General features: G+C 32.1%; 1 protein-coding gene across 1 annotated transcript; it reads right to left on the reverse strand.

Annotated features, from left to right (window-relative positions):
• Window positions 1–17,606: 17,606 nt before the first annotated feature.
• Window positions 17,607–18,239, reverse strand: LOC131658649 (uncharacterized). The gene has a single exon (XM_058927919.1). It carries the CDS (start codon window positions 18,237–18,239, stop codon window positions 17,607–17,609), a length of 633 nt encoding a protein of 210 aa, XP_058783902.1.

Here is an 18,239-nt window from a genome sequence, read left to right on the forward strand (position 1 = left end):
CTTTTAGGTCAAACTAGTCGACTGTTGACTTTCTGAACAATTGAGTGATCAATCTTTTGAATTGAGACCTGAAACTTGTCATGGAGGTAGTGTGGGGTATCATAGACCATATGAGATACCTTGGAGCTTCTGATCCATTGATTTCTCCTTAGAACAACAAAACCCTAGTTTCTTGAACCTTGTTTAGGAGGGGTGTCTTAGAGCCATGTGCCTTGACTTTGAGTTTGAGCAAGAGAAATAGTATGGGCAAATTTTGGGGTATGACAATCCCTTTTTCGAGATTTTGGACATGTTTATAGGAGAGAGTAATTCTAATCTTATGGATTTATTCTTGATACTCTTCCAAACCCATCTTAATACGCTTCGTCGAACGATTTTTGGGTCAATGTGTTTGAAGAGTTGAAGCTCCTTATGTCGAGATCCCTCAATACTTCCCATTTTTTAACGTAATCAGCTATTTTTATGGATTGGCTTTCTAGCCTACTTTGTTGACTTACTCCACTTAGAATTTTTAGGCTTACAAGTATATGTTCTTAGATCATGGTTAGCTGCAACATGGAGTACCTGTTCTTCTTCAAGTCTTCTTTGTCTATACTTGTTCTTCTATAAGTCTTCTTCTGTCGTTGTTGGTGATTCCATCTTCTTTCACTTTGTCGTTCTCAAATGATGACTCAATTGGTTTATTTGGTTCCTCACCCCCATTACCTAACTAGACTTAATATTGAAGAAATTAGAAGATGCGGCTTAAAAAATGAAGGTGTGTCTTCAACGGGATTCGTCTATCTTCGACAACCTTCATCATTCCTTAGCTTCGTCAATCCTCTTCGAAGTTGTCGCCTGCGTTTCTATCTCCAAGTGTTAAAGTGTGCCTAGGGCTTCTATCTGCAAGTGTTTACTAATATCTAACTAGGTTCCAAACTAAAAATAATGTGAATAATAAACTAAAATAAGTTAGGCAATAAAACTAAAAAAGTCATGTCAAATATTAAAGATCCATCAACATTATCACCTAGATCAAATTAACTTTTTTTTTTCAAAAAATTTAACGGAAATGATCATTTTGTGTAACACAACAATTTTTAAGGGACTAATATGTAATATTTTTTATTTAAGGGACTGTAATGTTTTCTATTTAATGGACCAAAGCAAAATATTATATTAAGTTAAGGACTCAAATGATGCATTAAGCTAAAACAATATAATACTTTTTAACTTTTTTAAAATATACACACATTTCAGGTGTGTTTGATTTGCTAAAAATTGAGATACTAGACAAACAACTTTTTTGTACCCTGTTTGATGTAGAAATTAAACATGGTACTGGACAAAAACATAATTTTAGAAAAATAGTGTTATCCAAGACGTTATTATCACATAACATTCATACAAATCTCTCTTACTTTAATAACAAAATTTCATCAAATTAATTTCCTTCATTTTCACCAAAGCATAATATCTCATACATACATTTTTAACAAAAAAAAGAATGATATTGTAATTGTGAATTATGGTAAAAGAGCGGATGATAGAGGAGTAGAAAGGATGACACTAGTTGGACGGAAAAAGAGTGGTACTCGCAGGGACGGAGCCAGAACTTTTAATTAGTGGGGGCGGATATATATATATATATATATATATATATATATATATATATATATATATATATATATATATATATATATATATATATATATATATATATATATATATATATATATATATATATATATATATATATATATCATATAAAAATTTCATATACTTAAATAATTTGAAATAAACTGTATAAAAATAGATTGTATAAAAATTATTTGAAATTTGTCAAAAAAAAATATTTAAAATAGTAGTATTATAATTTCATATCAAATAGACTGTATAAAAATTATTTCAAACAGTAGTATTATAATTTCATATATTTAACATAACTACCATTTCTTGTAAAGCTCTAAAGAAATCAAATCCATTATTGCAATTCTAGTTTCATTATTTTCATATGCCAATGTACTCATATTCCATACGTTAGTGAAGACTATTTGATTATGGTAAAAATTATAAAATATTTTTATTTAACGTATGTTTTCACTAGCAATAGTAAAGTAAGTAATATATACACAGACTTCCATTAAAGAAATTGACGTGTTTGTAAAAAGTGTGATATATAATATAATATAGTATTATATATTATGTGTAGATAATTTTAAAGTTAGTGGGAGCATGAGCCCACACTTAAGTATGAATAACTCCGTCCCTGGGTACTCGTTGGTTGGACGCTAGAATTGTTGAAGTGAGGTATGAAGTATAGAAGAAGTTTAAATATGAAATGACCAATATATAATATAAAGTTTTTCTTCAAAGAAAATTATATATATATATATATATATATATATATATATATATATATATATATATATATATATATATATATATATATATATATATATATATATATATGGTGAGTAATTTTTTAGTTTTTTAGAAGATGAAAAGATAAAATATAATAAATTAATAATATTTAAGTTATTTTTATAATTTTTTGGGTGCGTTTGACCGGGTTTTGTGGGTTGATCTAACCCATGTACACCTCTAGGTAACATTAAACGTGTATCCATATCCATTAATAAACGGGTATTTAAATATCCATTTATTTTATCCGTGGATATCTATTAAACTATCCACCTCCGTATCAGTGACGGGTTTAATCCGCGGATATCCACGGGTATGGATACTTTTGCCATCTCTATCCAAAACCTTCCCATCTAAAATCCTCTCATATTTAAAAGGGTTAAGTATGTTTTTGGTCCCTATAAATATTTCAAATTTCATTTTTAGTCCCTATAAAAAATAGACATATTTTAGTCTCTACAAAAAATTTATGCATGCAATTTCAGTCCCTGCTATTTTTTAAAATTTTGAAGATTTTTTAATTACCCTTAAACTTTTAAATTTTTGAATAATTTTTTTCATACGTGTTTAGAATACTATAAAATATTTACTTACCAAATTATATAATTTTTTAAAATGAGAAGAATTAAATATGAATTTTTTAAATTTCAAAAGATAATGATAAAAGTAATGCAAATCTCGACTTAGAAATCAAAATTTTAGTTTCTTTTTTTTCGAGGAACTTTTTATAACGTTATAAACATGTCTGTTAAATAATCATTCAAAAATACACATCGGTTTAACAGTAGGGACTAAAACTACTAGCATAGTAATTTTATGGGGACCAAAAACTTATTTAACCCTATTTAAAATTAAAAAAATAAGAATAGTGGCGCAATTTGTTAACATTTGTCTTCTATCTCTTTATAAACGGGTCGGCCGTTTGACCCGTCATTTTTGGCGGCCTGGACTGAGGTTTTCAGCTCGGTTCCTTAAGTTTGTCTTCCCCGCCCCGCTTAAAATAGTGGACCGAGGCATGATGGATTTTACCCGCAGGCTTTTTGCTAACACATTTTATTTTTTTTACTTAGAATTAAAACAAATTTAACTATAAAAACAACACTCTTATCTTAGGATTATGTTGATTGAATTTTATTCCAAATTATTATACAAACAAATTAAATTATAATTATAACACGTTTTTTTCTATAATCTTCTAATACGTGTGTTGATTGGAAAAACTTAAAATAAAAGAACAATTATATAGCTTGCGGAATTATTAAGTTGTCAATACATTAGCTCACATGTTTTCTTTAGAAATAGATGTTGATTTTAAGAAAAGAAAGGATTTGATTAGTGTATACGTGTGACAAATTTAAGATTTAACTATTAAGGAATCAGTAAATATAAGAGTTTTTATGATGTAAACAGTGAAAAAGTCATGTGTTGATATTTTATGCACTACTATTCTATACATTGTGATGTTTTATGCAGTGTAATTGTTATCATTGTTTGTCTTGTATGAACTATTAATTGGGTTTTTTAATATTTAGTTTTTAAATAGGATTAAGATGATATGTATTACTTATTTATTTATTTTGATATGATTTTTATTGTGCTCGAGTTAATGTTGTTATTTTTTTGTTGTAATTGGTCTTTATTTATTTTACTTTTTTGAACTGTTTGGACTTAAGACATGTTGAAGTTCTATTATGTGTTGTTAAAAAAATCGTGTGTCGATATTTTTGGTAATAATTAATTTTTTTGTAAATTATGTAGTAAATCAAATTGTAAATTATAAATAAAAAAATTGACAGACCGGCCCACCGACTTATTAGTAAACGGGACAAACTTGACTTTTGAGCTCGAACGCCTAAATTGGTCTACTCCGCTTTAAGACGGGCTTAAACGGGACAGGCCTAAATGGGGCGGGCCGCCCACTTAACCATCCCTATTTATAGTATGACAATTTATTTTTACATACATATACCTTCTTACAAACCTGCAGTGAAATTCTTAAAATACCCCTATATTTCGGATGTGCATATCCGAAGGCACATTTTCTTTAAAAAAATGTGATTTCGAATGGCAATATCCGAAGACACCCGTTTTTTTAGAAAAAAGGTGTCTTCGGAGATGCACATCCGAAGACACTTTTTTTTAAAATAAGGTGACTTCGGATATGCACATCCGAAAGCAACCCTTTTTAGAAAAAGGAGTATGCGGAGATGCATATCCGAAATAATGTCTGATGCAGAACACAAAAACAAAGCAACAAAGCATCGAAGCAGCGATTTATCATAAATAATTGAAATTACATTGATAGTTCAACATAAAATTAAAGGTACATATTGTTAAACACAGGTAGTTGAGGACGACACAATATTTTGATAACGTCTTCTCCCGATCTTTGAAGTTTCGCATCCAACTCGATTGAACCCTTCGAAGAATATCATTCAAAAGTTATCCACATAACCTTTAAATCGTCGTCGTTCTTGAGCTCAAATGGGGTGAACTTGACATTTCCTTCGGCGTCTAGTGAAGGTGAACGGTACTGAAGCTTGACCACCTTCCAATTTTCTTGATATTGCAAGAGAGAGTGTTCAGTGTTTGAATCAACTCCGCGAACAGCATGTCTCGCAAGAACCTAAATGAAGCAGCATCAGATAACCGCTGCTGAAGTAGACAAAAGAAAGGTGGGGGTAGGTTCGAGTCATTTCTGTTTGTGACTTGAGATTTTGATGAGAATGTATAGAAGCAATATTTATAGACTTTTTGGAGTAATACGGACCCAAGAAATCTTATCCTGCTATTAGTGAATGTTTCGGAAATGCATTTCTGAAATAAGCCCTGAAGCATTAAATTTCGGAAGTACACTTCCGAATTATGCAGAAACAGAAAGACATCATTCTCTTTTGTCCAATTCCGTAACTCCGATTTGTGTAACACCCTTCTAAACCCCTGATAAATTAAATAATACTTTCAGAGTAAACATGCAATTAAGAGCGTTACAATTACTTCATATAAAATAAAACATTAGTCATGCTATTCCGAGGAACATAAATAACTACAACATGTTTTAAAACACAGCGGAATACTTCATCAGTTGAATATTTAAAACCATCGTCTACCACATTCAAGGCATAAACAACATTATTCAACAATAAAACCAAAACAAGAGTTAATATCCAACTCTAAGGCAAACGTTCCCCAGTGTTACAAGACCAGAGCATGACACGACTCTAAAACTATCGAGACAGCCTACGAGCTATCCTCACCAAGGAAAGTACCGCTACACTTCAATCTGAAAATGATCAATAGTAAGGGTGAGTCTCATTCACAATTAAACAATGTTATCAGTTCATAAACGATAAAACATTAACAGTATAATATTCACCCAATAGCAAATACATTCCAGACTATATACACACCCACCAAAATACAACAGTTGATCAAACACACAACATTATAACATTGGACAACCTTCCATTCATGTTATAATAAATCATACACCTAATTCAATTCAACTATATGCATGTGGTACCAATCATGGCTTTCACCCATCTCACCGATCCACCATCATCAAGGATACGGGTACTTCCACTCACTAATTCCACACAATGGAAATTAGCGATCACTGATCCATCTTCATCGGGATGCAGCCACCATATGATTAAGAAATGCATGCATCATCTATCACATAATAATCACCACTTTAATCATATGAACAACATTATCATAATTCAACTCATCACACAGTGCAAACGACAATAACACCTTTCACAATCGTGTACCGAGTACAACAAACAAACACAACAACAACAGGGGATTCACGTCATCACCATACCACATATAACACATCCGTCACAATTCACCATTTCGAAAAATACCGGGTTTATAAAATAAAAATGAGCTAATTCTCTTTGGGTTATTTAAATAGGTAGAAAATAAAATTATTGACTCTACGTCCAAAACGGCACCCAAAACGGACTTACGGTTCAAAAGATATGAGTTTTATAAAAACAATTATTTTTCAAAAACATATAGCGGTAACCGATTGCCCTAATCCCAGTAACCGGTTACTGTATCTCACGTAACCCAGGATTCTGTTTTTAATAGGGTAACTGATTACCTCCATTTCAGTAACCGGTTACTGCCTCCCAGACAGCAACAAATATATTTTCAAACAGTGGTAATCGGTTACTTCAATCTCAATAATCGATTACTTCGTACCTGCAACCCCAAAAACCAGTTTTTACAGCAACTTAAGTTCCCCAAATACCACCCAATCGAACCATTACGATTGTACACAAAAAACAGAGCCAATTTACAGGCAATACATGTTATATCATCAATCAAACAACACATCCAACATCATCAATCATCACAAACATGTAATCACACAAAATCTACAAAATTGAACCTAATGTCTAAAACCCCCAACCTAGAACATACTTCTCTATCGAATCAATAGCATACAAATCGCAGTCCTAACGTCTACAACCCGATAATAGAGGTTAATCGGAAGAGTCCCCCCTTACCTCGAAGGTTGATCGTGATTCTTCCTCTTCCTTGCTCTTTCACACTTTCACGTTCTCTGCTTTCTCCCAATTACTCTTCCTCTTTCTCTTTTTCCAAAATTCTTGTTTTATGAAAACACAACATAACTTTAGTTAGACCTTAGATTTAACACTCTCCCTCTTACTAACTACAACACCGGCCCATTACTAATTATTCCATAATTTCTTCTTTAATCCCATTTTAAAATACCTAATTTCTAAATAATTAATTTAAACTCTAATTTGCGCCCGGTTCGAAGCGTTGGAAAACTTATTCCATGATCTGTCTAGCAATGAATAAATATCAATGAAATTGATGATTTCCTCTTCTTTGATTTGAGCCTTATCCGCCGATGAAATGCTCAAAATCGCGTGTTTGAAGCGGTGTCTTCGAAACTTTATTGCTCATGCTCCAAATACGCATCAATACCTAAAAAATGAATAGAAAACAATCAAACGATACATAAATGAATAGAAAGCGCTAAGAATACGTAATATGTACAAATATAACGAAAACGTGCAAATTCACGCACAAGTTAAGGAAAAAGAGACGATAAGTGCCGCAAAACTATATACACAAATAACTACAATTTGGCACTTATCAGATTACGAGAACAAGATTTGTTTCTACTCTTCATCTCTAAGTTTTGATGATAACAACACATATATTATAGTGTTAAATATACAAAGCCCCTTTGTAGTGTTAGCAAATTTTGATTTTAGCCCCAGTAAAAAAAATGATTCCCCCCTTATAATGTTTAGATTTCGTCGGTAAAAAAAATTGATTCCCCCCAATAGTCTCTATAGAACTAAAGTATCCAAGTCACATAGAGAAACAATTTGTGAGATAATGTATGAGTTTATGTCCTTGTCTTTTAATTTTCTTAGTCTTTTTAATTGAAACATTTACCTTAATGTCATTTATTACGCTTTTTATCTATTATCTTCATCCAAAGTTTATCTTAATTAAAGTTTATATCCAGTTTGTTATTATTTAAACATTTAAATTCCAATCACAAACACTTTTCATTTTACTTTTTGCATGAATAGTCCTTGAGATTTTTTCGATTTTAATCTCTTAAGTGAATCAAACTCGTGATAGTTTACTAAAAACACCAGTAAACAAGAGGAAGTAGATTTGTTAACATGGTCATTTTGGCCTTATTTTGCTTTGCATATGTGTCAATGTTGTAGATGTTAGATGACCTTTTGAGGTTGAGCTTTGATTATGATTTTTCTTTTTTGTGTGTCTGGATTTATTAAGATCTTATCGTCTCTAACAATAAGTCATCAGCAAAAACATAAATATTCTCTTCCCCAACCAAAAGAGTAGCTTTCGGATCGATATGGACGTAATGTCATGTCTTGATGACCTAGTGGCTAGCCAAGAAGAGGGCGCACCATAGAGTGTAGGGATTCTAATTCAACAAAGTGAGGGAGCTTGGAAATGGGCGGGAAGTTCTTTGAAGTTGAGGATTGTGACTCTTACTTAACTAAGTGCACGAACTTATATGAGGATCATACATGTTGATGACGAGGACTGCGACTCTCACTTGGCTAGGTGTATGTTCTTTAAACAATTCAGACATCTTCTCGAGGATGGCTTTGGAATCATGTTTGTTTAGTTCTATTGCATGGCATATCTTCTACACATAGTTTCATCCAAATTTGTTAAGTTGATTCCTAATGTTGAGTCTACTTCCCAGTTGGAGGAATTCTTCCCTACCTCTCTAGTGGGCCTCTATAAACTTGTGGCCAAAGTCTTAGTGGGTCGACTTGTTAAGTTAATGAACATGTTAATTTCCCCTAATAAGTTTGTTTTACTTAAAGGGAGGTTTTTAGTGAATAGAGTTATGGCAGTTAATGAGTTGATTTACTTGGCCAGAAAATCAAGAAGGACAATGTATCTTGATAAATATTCGTGTTACCCTAGATTTTTTTTGTCTTGAAAAATCTATCTTGATAAATATTCGTGTTACTCATGTATTTTCTCTGACTAAGTGAAGAACAATTCTCTACACGAGTCTAGGGGTGAGCAGGGGACAGGTCGGGACATGTTATCCCACCATGTCTTAAATTTTAATGACCCTAAATCATCATTAAATTCGATTAATTTTAGACAAAATCAAGTTGGACCAAAATGTATGAAAATTACTTTTTAATAACAATTTATTAAAAAAAATTAATATAGCATTTTCATATATATTAAATAAATAGATTTGTTAAGAAAGGTACCATGATTTGTTTATTATAGTATTTTTCTTATTGGAATATTCAAAATAAAACTCAATCATTTAATAACAATTATTTTTAAAAAATTACATTCACCAAAAAAATTAATTTTACTTGTTAAAAATACTAGTCCATACTAGGATTATAATTACGCAAGAGAAATAGACCATTACAATATTTTATTATACAAGTCATTTATCTTGAATACAATCATGCACGAAAATACCACCAAATCACCCTCGAATAGCATCAATGTAGCACCAAAGTTGCATCACACATAAACAATAATGGATCACATCTTGGAGAATGGGATGGATCTAGAGATTTACCAATTCTTTCACAAACTTTGAATCTACTTCAAGAACACACCACCAAATACTTTGATCTACCAACAATTGATGAAGAGAGAGTGTTTGGATGAAGTTTTAGCTCAAAGTTAGTGAGGTTCAATGTGGAGCTCACTAACATTTTTATGGAAGAAGAGAGCTTTGAGTGATTTGGTAAGGATGGGAAGAGAAATTGCAAGAGTTCTTTTGCCTTTTCAAGCTTGTCAAATGAAGAGGTAGAGGTCTCTATTTATAGGATTTAGGCTTGGGATTAGTGGTGGTTTGGAGTTAGGCTTGATAAATGAAATTAGGCTTGATAAAAGAATTTGGAGCCAAAATTATGATCAAGTGGTGTACATGTCATCAAATGAGGGTATATGATAAGATTTGATCATTATGAAGTAGGGAATTAATTAAGCAATCTAGAACATTCACCCCACACATGAAAATGGTGACACACTCCTCAAAAGCTGAAAATTGCCTTCATTTTTCAAAATTCGCACTAGTGCAATCGATTTACACCTTATGCAAATCGATTTGCACTGCTGAAAAAGACAAAATCTGGTGCAAAAATAGTTATGCAAATCAATTTTCACTGATGAAAGAAGCAAATCTGGTGCAGAAACAGTTATGTAAATCGATTTGCACATTATGCAAATCGATTTGCACAAGGAAAATGTTGAAAAATGTCCTTTTTGATGGATACTTTGACTTGGTACCTACAAAACACAATCCTACAAAAGCACGGAGCAATATTTTTGGTATTTTAGTTAGTATAACATGTACAAACTAAAATAAACATTGGTGTTTGATGATCCCCCTTGCAGATGAGCTGAGCACAGAACCAAAGGCAAAGCTTTAAGATGGAGCTCTTGATTAATGATTGATATGCAAATGATCTTAGGGGTCAAAAATTGGGGTATGACAGATAGCATTGGTCAAAGTAGCTTGGGAGAACTAGCAGGAGGTAATGTTACCTGGGAGATGGAGAGTCAGATGAAGGACTCATATCCTGAACTCTTTACTTGAGGTATGTTTTCGAGGACGGAAACTTTTTTAGTGGGGGAGAGTTGTAACACCCCATAATTTCAATTATTTAAATTATTTGGAATTAAATAATTTAATTGGAATTAATTGGAATTTTTGGTGAATTATTGGAGAAATTATGAAAATAGAGCAATTGGGCCTAACTATTAGATGTGATAGTAATAAGAGAGTGAGAGAGAGAGAGAGAGAGAGAGAGAGAGAGAGAGAGAGAGAGACCAATCCCATTAGTGCTATAAGATAGTAAGAATGAGATTAGGGTATTCTCATAACATCTCATTTGGTGAAAGAAGGAAGAGAAAGCTCAAGAGAAGAGAAAGAAGAAGAAAAGAGAAGAACCAAGGATCCGTGAAAGAATAGAGGAAGAGGAAGAAAGAGCATTCAAGAACTTTGGCTAAGGTAAGGGGGACTAATTCCTTTTAGCCTATATTATTAGTTTGTGAATGATAGAATTAATTAGGTGTGTTGTTTTTCTCAATTGAATGTATAGAGGTTTTGGGATTTTTGAACCTATAGGGTTAATTGTATGTGTTTATGATGACATGAATGATGTATGATTTTCTATACAATTGATAGAATTGGTGTGTGTATTTGAATAATTACATAATGCTGGTGTTGAACTTGAAGAATTAAGACTTATAATGATTTTCTGGTGTGTAAAAGATGGGTTTTTGGGGTTTGAAGGGAAAATCCCGTAGCAGAAGAAAAATACAGATTTTGACACTTCTTTAGTGATGTAAACGGTTACATGGTTGAGGTAACCGGTTACATGTGTGAAAAATGATGAAAAACGTAATTTTTTGGGAAATTTTGGGTGATGTAACCGGTTACATCGAAGAAAAATGGGGTATTTTCGCTACTGGAACTGATGTAACCGGTTAAATGAATGATGTAACCCGTTACATCATTGTGTTGACAGATTTTTCTAAAACTTTGAAAATTCATATCTTTTGATCCGTAAGACCGATTGACGTGCCGTTTGGACCATTGGAAAGCTAAAAATATTATCTTTAACATGATCATAATTTTGGGTTTTTTAATTAATTTTTTTCTGCTGTTAATTTGTATTTCGCGTGTCAGTGTTGTGTATAATGCGATGATTTTGGTGATAATTGATGAGGATGTTGTTGGAATGATGATCCTATAAATTGTAGACTATATTACAATGATGTTATTGTTATTGTTGACCTGAAATGACAGGAATTATTGTGAAGGATTATGCCTTGTTACTTTATTATGATGTCATTTGTGACTAGGCATGGCAATGGGGCAGGCCGGGGATGGTTTTTACCTCCCCCAAACCCAAACCCGAATCCCCAAACAATTCCCGTTCCCCGCCCCAAGCCCAATCAGGGATGAAGAATTAAAACTCACACCCGTACCAAACGGGTTCGGGTTGGGTTCGGGCATCCCCGCCCCGCCACCATCCATTTAATAAAATCAATTTTTTAATAAAAATATTTATTTTTTCCAAAATCAAATTATATTATAAATAATAAAATAAAACAATCTCAAAAAATTTCATACATACATTTCAAATATTTTAAATAATAAATACAAATCATATTATCAAAACATTAGCCACATATTTAATAATATAGAGTATCAAATATAAATAATAATGTACATAATGAAATAAATGGGGCGGGTCCAGGGATGGGTTCGGGGTGGGTACTAGTATCCACATTACCCGACCCGACCCCATATTTTATAATCGGGGAAAACACAAACCCGAACTCAGTCAAAGTGGGTTTTCCCCGTCAACTTCGGGGTGGGTTCGGTTGGGTACCTGCGGGTATGGATTTTGTTGCCATGTTTATTTGTGACTGATACATGCTATGTGAATGCTATTGATGAATGTGACAATGTGCTGATGTTGTGATAACATGATTGTCATGTTGATGTGATATTGGGTGTGATTATGTATAATTTGATTGTTGAATGATGTTGAAACATGAACATACTGAATTCGGTGTTGTTATCGGTGAGTTATGTTAAGATGAATTTGTTCATCGTATCGGTGATGATGGTGAGTATGTTATATGTTGTGCATGATTTCATAATCAATTTTGGTGGCTAAATTAAATCGGTTAGATGGGTTAATTCCACCATGTCTTAAATTTTGATGACCCTAACTCGTCATTAAGCCCAATTAATTTAAGACAAAATCAAGTTGGCCCAAAATATATGAAAATTACTTTTTAATAACATTTTATTAAAAAAATTTACTTTAAAAAATTAATATAGCATTTTCATATATATTAATTAAATGGATTTGTAAAGAAAGGTACTACCATGATTTGTTTATTATAGTATTTTTCTTATTGGAATATTCAAAATAAAACTCAATCATTTAATAACAATTATTTTAAAAAAATTATATTCATCAAAAAAAATTAATTTTACTTCTTAAAAGTACCAGTCCATACTAGGATTATAATTACGCAAGAAAAGTAGACAATTACTCATCCATTACAATATTTTACTATACAAGTCATTCATCTTGCTATAGGTGACTCTAAAAAAAGAAAGAAAATGATTTTTTTTTCTTTCAGAGATGAATTATAAATAACAAAATGATAAATCAATTCCTCTAGCATCTTTCAGATGCTTAAAAAGTCGACTAACTGTAACATTAAAACATTAAAATTAAAAATTTAAAAAAAAAAACATATCACCATTACCATATAATAAAAATTAAAAATCACTACTAAAAGTAATTGATTAGCAATTTTAGCTAGAACTGGAAAAGTCATATATAAAAAATTATATCTCTGTCATAAAGTAGTAACATATGCAGAGGGTTTCATATCTACCAGTTGTTTTCTTGCACCCGCCGCACCTATGTCAAGTGGTTCATAATCTAGACCACGTAAACGCACGTCCACACCTGGAAAAAAAATGGTGTCAATTAAAATCATTTTTTATCAAATCAATCTAATGTAGTAAAAATAAATTATATAAATTTAAAGTTAAAATTTGTGAATATATTAAGAATAAGCTTAAAAAATAAGTAAGATATACATAAATATGATTAATACATCATGACCCAATTCGGAGACAAGAAGTTCAAAAAGTAACAAAGCATAAAAACAACTAAGAAAAGCTGCACTTAATAAAGAACCAAGCTATAAAAGAAAAAAATTTAAGAAAAAGATCCTACTCCAAAGCTCCACTTAATAAGCTATAACTCACACCATCAACAAAAAACTATTGCACGACTCCGTAGCAGGACAGAATTCTTAAGCCATTATTGGTTTCTAGACATGTGATAGAATTTTGAAGAGAAAAAGAAGACGACTTAAAAATAATAAATGGAAGGAACATTCAAGCAAATTTCTACACAAGATACAAGAAATACCCTTAGGATCAATAATGACATTTGATTTGAACACATTTTCTCTATAAAGGAACATATCCTACAAAAAGTGTCAAGAAAAAATCATCACCTTAGAAGGAGTTTAACTACTCCAAAGCCACCTATCTTCGTAGTAAATTAAGAGGACCGAAAAGAAGTTAAAAACCAAAGGTTCTTCATGGACGAGAAGAAAGGTCTCCTCCTTCTAATAATGTCCAAAAAAAATCCATTCATCTCACCTACTTATCTCACCCACAGACCCGTTCTTAAATTGAGATATGGTGAAAGAGTCTTTAAAACCTAATCTTAAGAGGTATATTTCATATCCAACGATCTCCCTAAAAGGAGGTCTGGAGACCTAACCCAACCTTCCTAACAAGCCTCTCCTCAAACCAATTGAAAAAGTTGTCTTTCCTAAACCCTAAACCCAAGAAGTATAGCCTCCATCTCCAATTGGCTAAAAGAGTTAATTTAACTCGACGGATGTGTCTAACACGCTAATCAAACTAACCCTAATCAGACTGCTCTTATGAATCAAACCCTCTCAGAATAGCTTTTATGGTCCAAAAATGCTCGACCAAAGGATGAGTCAAGATTCTCAACCAAATCATTTTTTTATCAATCAATACAATTTAATAAGCATGAATTATATAAATTTTAAGTTAAAATTGATGAAAATGATTAAGGATAAGCTAAAAAAAGGTAAAATATGCATAAACATGATTAATAGAAGTTATCCAACCTGCAAGATATGGTATTACATCCGCCATTTTTCTCCACATGCATAGAACATCCTGGACATCTCTGCCACTTTTCTTTTTTAGCCAACTCCAAAAATTTCTCATCCATTTGTTTTTCATCTCGACACTTTGCCGACTTCTGAAATCTCCGGCAACTCATATCTTCGTGCCATGGAACCTTACATTTTGCACAGAATAGCCTATGACAAGAAGGACATTCACAACTTGTAACAACTTCTACCCCGTCATTCACCATCATAACAGAACAATTCTCATAAGGACAGTATATTTTTTTATTCATAGGAATCGAAAACTCATAAATTGCATATTCCCATTCAGCAATGAGTTCTTTAGGTAAAATAGATTGAAGTTGCTCTGGTTTCAGTTCCGAAAGACACCCATAACCTGGACAATACATTCTCACGGCTTTTTCTTTTCTCTGAAGTTTCACATATTTAGATATGCATTTTGTACAAAAGGGGTGATTGCATAAAGGAATTTTGAAGATTTTACGGCGCTTTACAGAATCTAAACATATATCGCATCTGCTTGTTGGAGTTTTAGTGAAGAATCTAAACACTGATTTCTTTCTCTTCCTTCTCTTTTCATCATCGCCGTGGTTTTGTGAAAGGGATCTACGTTGACGACTATTTGTTGCTTTCTTTCTCTTCTTTCTCTTCTCACCTTTGGGGTCTTCTGAAAGAGATTTTCTCTTGGTTGTGTTTTGTGATTCTTTTGGTGAAAGAGATTTTCGTTCATGAGTAGTGGTTGGTTTCTTTCTCTTTTCACCATGGCTGTCTTGTGAAAGAGATTTTCGCTTTCTTGAATTCAGCATTCGATTCGGTGGGAGAGAAAGAGGAGAAGACATGAGAGGAGTGCGTTAGGGTTTCACCAAAGAAATAAGGAGTTTAAAACTTTGATCGTGCTTAGTGTTATTTGTGGACAGTTACGAGAATCAAGGAGTAAGATACGTATATTAGTTATTTTGACTTTTAAAATCAAATGTTTCTTCTTATTTTTTCTTTTCTTTCATAAAATTATCAAAAGTTTCCTAACAAATAATTATTGATACATTTTTTTAGCACTCATTATTAATAACATAATGTATATCCCCAATTGTCTTTCATAGTTTTAAAGTATGACTTCCAAGCAATGTTTTAAAAACAGAATCAAATCAGCCGGTTCAATCGGTTGAACCGTAAATCGGAGATAAATTTGATTGGGTCAATTTCTCAAAATCGTTAGTGGATCAATTTCAGAGTATAACCGGAAAAAACGGATTGAACCGTTCAAAAATCATTGAACCATAGAACCTGAACCGGTTTTGTAAAACGTTAAAAAAATGCATCAAATTGAAATTTTTTAATTTTTTTTAATTTAAAATGTAAATATCAAAAATCAACATCCATATTCCCCAGTCATGAAAAAAAATTTATTTTATTTATTACACACATACGAATTTATAAGTTTTGTTATTTTGTTATAGTTTTTCTTTCAACCACACTTTATCATATATTTGTCGTAGTTCAAGTCGAATTTGCTTTTTATTATTTAATAGTGTATTGTATTGTATTATTTATTTTTTGTATTCTATCTTTTAATTTAAGTATTTTTATTTATTTGAACTTTATTTAAATTATTATATGTGTTCTATTATTTTACTTTTCATTTGAATTAGTTTAATTTATTTTATTATAATTCTTTAATTTTTTTAAATTATTATTAAATGAAGATTGAAATGAAGTGTACATTTATGTTGTGTTATTTATTATATATACTATTAATATTGTTATATTAAGTTTGTAATGAATTTTTGAAATATTTATTATATTAAGTTGGATATATATATATATATATATATATATATATATATATATATATATATATATATATATATATATATATATATATATATATATATATATATATATATATACATATATATATATAAATGGTTCGATCATAGGTTTAACCGGTTGAACCAATTAAACCTTAAACTGGAAGCTTCACCTGTTCGATCTTAGGTCCGATTTTTAAAACATTTCTTTCAAGTTGTTGATATTTTATTTTCCAACTTTAAATATAGTTTTTCAAATTAAAAAGTGATTATTGTTACGAATAATTGGATGATTGTCTCCCAAGCATCTTATTCCTATAAATAAGATGATTGTATAATTGAATAATTGGATGATTGTATAAATGGATAATTGGATGATTGTATAATTGAATAATTGAATTATAAAGTTATAATAATTTGTATTTATTACATTATTTGTATAGTGTGTTTATCGAGGCTGGGATTCCAAACTCTTTCTACAAGCATTGCTTCCCCTGTTGGGACAGTAATGTAAAAGGGTTTCTTAGGTGCTTTTACATCTTCTATTATGCGTATGACGTTTGTATTCTTCTCTTGGTCTACCTGTTGCTCTTGTATTGGGTTGGAGTACCCCTAGTACTCCTAATCTATATATAAGTTTTGTTTATAAAAAAAAATATGATGAGATGCCCCACTGTCCAAGATCCATTGGATCTATTTATTACCAGCCATGATTGATACTCCTCTGTCCTTGGGTCGCATTCCATGTAGAGCATGGTATGTGCTTGCTACTTCTACATCTTCAAACCTTCAATTTTGATTCGTCTAAACTGTGGCAACTTTTCCTCCAAGCTTGATGTTCATGCGTTGTGTTCTGTGAGTGTCCCAATGTGTAGGGTACCCAATTATTTCAAAACATTTAGCTTTGACGTGACCAACCTTTCCACAATGATCGCAGCTGGATTTTGGTCCATCTCTTCTCTGCATCTTTCCACCATTGGAATAAAATGCAGTTCCTTGCTCCACTTTTACATTTCCCTTCTCCCTCTCAGTGGTGCAACGTACCTCCTCTCTCAGAATATGATTGAGAGCACGCATGAGTGAGGGTAGTGGATCAGAACTTAAGATTATGGTCTTGACATGACTGTATTACTCACTGTCTAGACCTCCTAGAAATAGAAGGAGTCGTTGTTCTTCTTCTCTTTTCATCAATTCTTTAAAAGCTCCACATGTACAAGATGGCAGCGGTTGAAGCTCATTTAATTCATCAAATATGCTTTTGAATTGAGTGTAAAATTCAGTCACATCCAAATCATCATTCTTCTGCATCAGACACAGATTGCGCCACAATTGGTGAATCCTAGGTGCATCTGCTAAAGCAAAACGTTCTTCGAGATCCAGCCAGATGTCCCTTGCAATGGCTGCATGCGAGATACTTCCATGGAGTTTTAGATTTGTCGTGTTTATGATCCACACCATCACCATGGAATCTGCTCCCTCCCATTTTTGGTAATCTGCATTCTGCTTTCCTGGATTTGTGATTGTTCTATCAACGAAACCCAGTTTCATCTTTGCACAGAGTACCATCTTCATTGAACGCGGCCATATTTTGTAGTTTCTGCCATTGAGCAAGGCTGCTACTAGGGGTGTTCCTGGGTTATCTAAGGAACTAACGTAGTATGGCGAGCTTGGTGTAACGACTAATGAGTTTTTGTCATTATATGAAGTATGTGATTTCTTCTCCGATTCGATTTTTTGAGGATCATCGTGCTCTGATGCCAT

The sequence above is a fragment of the Vicia villosa genome, linkage group LG3 (genome assembly GCF_029867415.1).
Source record: "Vicia villosa cultivar HV-30 ecotype Madison, WI linkage group LG3, Vvil1.0, whole genome shotgun sequence".
Lineage (NCBI taxonomy): Eukaryota > Viridiplantae > Streptophyta > Magnoliopsida > Fabales > Fabaceae > Vicia > Vicia villosa.